The following is a 5,935-nucleotide window of genomic DNA, read 5'->3' as shown; positions in this document are numbered from 1 at the left end:
GCCCGGCGCCCGCCGCTCCCCGCGGAGCTCCGCCACCACCCGGCGCCTCTCCCGCAGGGGACGCGCCACCCAAAGCCGCCTAAAGGGCCGGAGGTGGCTGCGGCCTCCCCCGGGGTGCGAGGCCGCTGGCGTGGCGGGCGGCGGTCAGGCGGTCGCCGGGGCAGCCCAGCGCGGGGACGTGCGGCGGGGGCGGGCACCGCCCGGCCAGAGGGCGCGCTGGCGGCCCCTGCCGGCCGAGGGGCGCAGCGCCGCGCCCCGCCCTGGCCTCGCCCAGCCGGCCGCCCCGCCGAGGCGTCGCCCAGAACACGCGCGGGTAGCCCGGGCTTTGGGAGACTCGCGTGGCCGCAGCCTTTACCCAACCCTGATCACACATCTCGCATCACACATGTGTCGGCATCACACATCTCGCTGAACCTTAGCCAACTCTTATGCATGAGAAAGTTCAGGAAGCTCGTCCAAAGTCCCAATGTTAGATGATAGCGTCCCTTGCACTCTGATGGACAGTATTGGGCAGTCTTAATTTTTTCAGGAATTTGGCCTAATCCTAACCAAGTCGTGCACTGTAACACCAGCCTTAAGCACATCACTGTTAATTCTCACCAATCTGTGGCTTTTCACCTTCATAGGTGTTAAGGTTGTAAATCAATGTAACAATTCCACGATACAATTTTAGAACATTTATCATCCCAGAATGATTCCTTACGCCCACAGCCCCTTTTGTGAACTGCTTTTCCCACCCACCAGACAACCAATAATAAATACTTCCTCTATGTTTGCCTTTCCTGGGAAACCATCTATAAACGGAATGCCACAAGTGATCTCGTGTCATTTAGTCTGTTTCTGAGATTCAGCCACATTGTTTCAGGTGCATTTTGCTTCTTTTTTGGATGAATGTATCTCACCACATGGACATACCACATGCTGTTTACTCACTACTTGGACATTGTTGTTTCTCCCTTTTTGGCTCTTATAATGCTGTGCTCAACATTTGCACACCCAAGCCTTTGTGTGGAAATGTGATTTCTTCACTTTTTAATGCAAATGACTAAAGCCAGGCCAAGTGTATTGTTAACAGATTTTGACATTCGAAACTAAAATCAGCCGCTTTAGTTCTCTGTCAGAGTGGAAATGGGGAGATAGGTGGAAGAGAAAGAAAAAAGGGGGGCTGCAAAGGGAAGGGGAAAAGGCAACACAGAGGACCATGTAGAAAGTGTGTCTTCCGGTATGACCTCCACCTGAGGGACTGCCATTCTGCTGGCCGGAAGCAAGCTGGCACTACAAACACTTCTTTTTTTTTTTTTTTTAAAGATTTATTTTTTTATTAGAAAGGCGGATATACAGAGAGGAGAGACAGAGAGGAAGATCTTCCATCCGATGATTCACTCCCCAAGTGAGCGCAACGGGCCGATACTATGCCGATCCGAAGCCAGGAGCCTCTTCTGGGTCTCCCACGCGGGTGCAGGTTCCCAAAGCTTTGGGCCGTCCTGGACTGCTTTCCCAGGCCACAGGCAGGGAGCTGGAAGGGAAGCGGGGCTGCCGGGATTAGAACCGGCGCCCATATGGAATCCCGGGCGTGCTAGGCGAGGACTTAACCACTGTGCCACCGCGCCGGGCCCTACAAACACTTCTTAAGGATCACAGGAAGTGGAATCGGGCAGAAAAATATCTGAGCAGGACTGTGGTCCTGGCTCTACCACAAAAAAAAAAAAAAAAAAAAAAAAAAGCAGTATGAAACACAGGGTTCCAAAAAGGGGACTATTACCTGCCAGCCCAGATCCAGGGTTTAAGAAAGAAAATGGCAGGGAAAAGTCATGAACAGTTATATCCCTGGAGGTCTGGGAAAAGCGGGCAGAGTGGTGGAAGTCATAGGCAAGAAGAGCCTGGGTTTTCACAGGATAAGAGATGGGGTTGAAAACTACAGGCACTGAGTTTGATCAGCAGCACCAGGTAAAATTCTCTACAGTGATCAGTTGAAAAATAAAGTAATAAAATGACACAATATATTTTGTGCAGGAATGTTGTGTAAGATACTACAGACATAGCAAATGCAGATTTCAACAGAATACTGGACAATTCTTACCATAAACAAGTGAGGGTACCTATCACATAGCAGCTAACACACTGTTGGGATAATCCCATCCCATACTGCAGTGCCTGGGTTTGAGTGCTGCTGACATTGCCAACTTGAGCTTCCTGTTAACGCAGACCCTGGGAGGCAGTAGGTCATGGCTCAAGTAGTTGGTCCCTGCCATCCACCTAGGAGACCTGGACTGATAGAGGCTGAGTTTGATCTGACCCAATACCAGCTGTTGTGGGCATTTAGGAGAGAGAGGAGGAGGAAGTGATTCTTAGACTGGAGCCCAGGACAGGCTCCTCGGTCACATAGCATGCCAAGAAGCATTTTCAGGTCCATAAAACCTCACTGAACCTAGCACAGAAGCTGATCCCCTACCTGGCCCTGCAGGCCACATTTCTGTTGGGACATATTTTACAAAGCAGTGTCTGGTGGTCAGCCTCAGGGGATGTGACACTGTCCCATTGCAGCATGAAATGGCACAGCTTGTCACCATGAAGGATACCAAGTGTGAGAGAAGGGAAAGGAATAATCACTTTTGAAAACCTAAAGCAAATAAACATATGCCAAAAAGAAGTGAACCAAATCACACAATATGGAAGCATTCAAAGCAACTGCAAAATCAGCTTTTAAAACAAGAATGTTAATTAACAAAATGTCAAACAACGATTTAATATGTGGGAACTCGGCTGAGCAGCTTGGGCAACTATTCTGTTTTTCTGAGTTCTGGGGAGGGTCTTTGGCAGTGAGTAAGACGCTGATTACTTTCCTCTCTGAACCATATTCTTTGAGCTTAAGGAAAAGTAAGACTATATTCACAACCGTTTGGCCTTATGATAAATTTTTCTTAACATTGAAAGTACATTTACCTTATAAACTGTTGCAACAATTACAAGAATTCCAGTATTACAAACTGTTTAATTATCATATCTCTGCTTCTACAAATTCTGCCTTGGAAAAGTTTAGACAAATACTTAAATTTTTTGTATTTTTCAAGGTTTTTTAAGAGATCAAAACTAAGCTATGACAATATTTTCTGCCAATCAGGGAGTTAGACACTTGGAGCTTTGGTCAGCTTGTGATATTTGTGAGCAAGGTCCACAGATGTCCGACCTTGTTGAAACGGGAAAGACCATAAAATCAAATTCCAGTGATTTCCCATTTTCTTAACTCCACTGAAAATGTAACTTATTTCTTCTTCAGTAAAATTTTTACGAATTCTTCTTTTTTCTGCAATTGAGAATTGTAGAATATATTAGTACCTGCTGAAAAAAAGCATTTTTTGAGACCCAAGTAAGTGCTTAACTTATTCCAAGGTTATGAATAACAGAGATGATGTCATATCTAGGTTACTCCTCATTGAGAAATCCAAATATAAAGATTTATTTATTATTATTGGAAAGGCAAATTTACAGAGAGAAGGTGGTATAGAGGTTCATCTTCGATCCACTGGTTCACTCCCAAAATGGTCCCAAGACTGAAGTTGAGTGTAACTGACACCAGAAACCAGGAGCCTCTTCCAAGTCTCCCACACAGGTGCAGTGTCCCAGGGCCTTGCATGCTCGAGAATCCCATATGGGCACTAGTTCATATCCCAGCTGCTCTACTTTCTTCCCTTTCAGTTCCCTGCTTGTGGCCTGGGAAAGCAGTAAAGGCCAGCCCAAAGCCTTGGAACCCTGCACCCGTTGGAGAGACCTAGAAGAAGCTGCTGGTTCATAGCTTCAGATTGGCTCAGCTCCAGCCATTGTGGCCATTTGGGGCAGTGAACCAGTGGATGAGAGTTTTTTGTCTTTCCTTCTCTCTGGAAATCTTTCCAATAAAAATAAATAAATGTTATATAAACATTCAGCTTGATCAAAACTCAAATTGGTTGTCCTATGGGAAATGGAAAGGAAAGGAAGATTTTAACTTTTTTTTAAGGGATACTTTCTGTAACAGAAAGAATGTATAGCTGGGGTGATGAAGTGACATGCAGGCTAATCCTTTGCATGCAGTGCAGGCATCCCATATGGGCACCAGTTTGAGTTCAGCTGCTCCACTTCCAATCCAGCTCCCTGATAATGACCTGGGAAATTAGTGTAGGATAATGGCTCAAGTGCTTGAGCCCTGAACCCACATGGGAGTTCCTGGCTGTCAGTTACTGATCAGCCCAGCTCTGGCTACTGTAACTCTTTTAAGTTAAAAAAAAAATTAGAAAAAGAATACATAGTTGATATCTATGAATATAATTTTTTCTGATGATGATTACTAGCTAACCATTTGAGTTTTCATTGATTTTTTTTTAAAGATTTATTTTTATTATTTTTTCATTGGAAAGGCAGATATACAGAGAGGAGAGACAGAGAGGAAGATCTTCCGTCCAATGATTCACTCCCCAAGTGAGCGCAACGGGCCGATACTATGCCAATCCGAAGCCAGGAGCCTCTTCCGGGCCTCCCATGTGGGTGCAGGTTCCCAAAGCTTTGGGCCGTCCTCGACTGCTTTCCCAGGCCACAGGCAGGGAGCTGGAAGGGAAGCGGGGCTGCCGGGATTAGAACCGGCGCCCATATGGGATCCCGGGCGTGCAAGGCGAGGACCTTTAACCACTTGCGCCACCGCACCGGGCCCGAGTTTTCATTGATTGTTAATTCCTGGTGGGAAGGAAGACTCTTCTATATTGCCAGTTAAAGTTACTGCTGACATCAGAAGGGTCAGGTATAGACATGCTGGGCCATCCTTATAAAATCTAGTATGTGCCGAGATCCCATATGGCACCGGTTTGTATCCTGGCTACTCCACTTTCCATCCAGCTTCCTGCCTGTGGCCGGGGAAAGCGGTAGAGGATGACCCAAAGCCTTGGGACCCTGCACCCTTGTGGTGACCTGGAGAGGCTCCTGGCTCTTGGCTTCAGATTGGCTCAGTTCCAGTTCAGCTTTGGCTGTTTGTAGCCACTTGGCAAGTAAACAGTGGACAGAAGATCTTTATTTCTTACCTCTCCTTCTCTGTGTAAATCTGCCTTTCTAAGAAAAATAAATAAATCTTTAAAAAGCATGATTAAAATAAAATTTAAAAGAAAAAAAATCTCATTCTTACAGGCCCAAACCATTAGCTATTTGTTCACGTTTTAAATAACCACAGTGCATACCTTTTCAAGCAGAAATGTCTTTCTAGCAGAAGGCTGAGAAATCAATGTAATGTTTCTTAACAATATCTAGAAAGCAAGTTCCATGAAGGCAGGGATATTTCTCTATTTTGTTCACCACTGTATTCCTAGTACCCAAAAGAGTAGCTAACAAATAATACACGGTGATCAGTAAATACCAAGAGAAAGAAAGATTCTTGGTAACAACCATTTTGAAACTCTCAATGAAGCTGCTCCTTATGTTTGAGTCTACTAGAAACTGTTTATCCAGAAACTGGTTTTAGCTTCATTTGCTCAAAATGAATTGAGCTCATTTTAATCAGGAATGGATAAATTAGTATAATTTTGGAGATACTGAGGCTGTATGGTTAACCAACCACCAGCCTTAACACTGTGGCTACCATTTCGCCAAGTCTTACACTTAACGTTTGCCCCCAAGCCCTCACATGTTCCTGAAGAGTATGGGGCAGTACGTAGATCTACAGAGTGTGGAAGGAGTACATAGATTCCTCTTCTTCCTGGATCCCCTCTGTGGCTGCTTCGTATCAGCCACCATGGAAGACTGGCAAGGATGCTGAACTACACAATTTCCCATTTCCACACTTTTCCTAGAGACCAATTCATCCTGATAAGAAAGCTCCCTGATAATTGAGGAAATCCTTCAGTGCTAAGATAGTACAGTGGCCACGTCCCAAAACGAAAAATACAAACTTAATTGTAAATAAATAAATGGTGGTAAA

The 5,935-nt window shown here is 45.2% G+C and overlaps 1 protein-coding gene across 1 annotated transcript in view; it reads right to left on the bottom strand.

Annotated features, from left to right (window-relative positions):
• Positions 1–3,010: 3,010 nt before the first annotated feature.
• Positions 3,011–5,935, bottom strand: part of TERB1 (telomere repeat binding bouquet formation protein 1) — a 33,373-nt gene continuing 30,448 nt past the window's right edge. Inside the window, exon 19 of the mRNA XM_040982579.1 lies at positions 3,011–3,304. Coding sequence (XP_040838513.1) covers positions 3,126–3,304 — 179 coding nt within the window. The 3' untranslated portion in view covers positions 3,011–3,125. The remainder of the gene's footprint in view (positions 3,305–5,935) is intronic.

This window comes from Ochotona curzoniae, unplaced genomic scaffold (assembly GCF_017591425.1).
Source record: "Ochotona curzoniae isolate NIBS_2020 unplaced genomic scaffold, NIBS_Ocur_1.0 contig_3622, whole genome shotgun sequence".
NCBI lineage: Eukaryota > Metazoa > Chordata > Mammalia > Lagomorpha > Ochotonidae > Ochotona > Ochotona curzoniae.
This window is presented reverse-complemented; position numbering and strand designations above follow the sequence as displayed.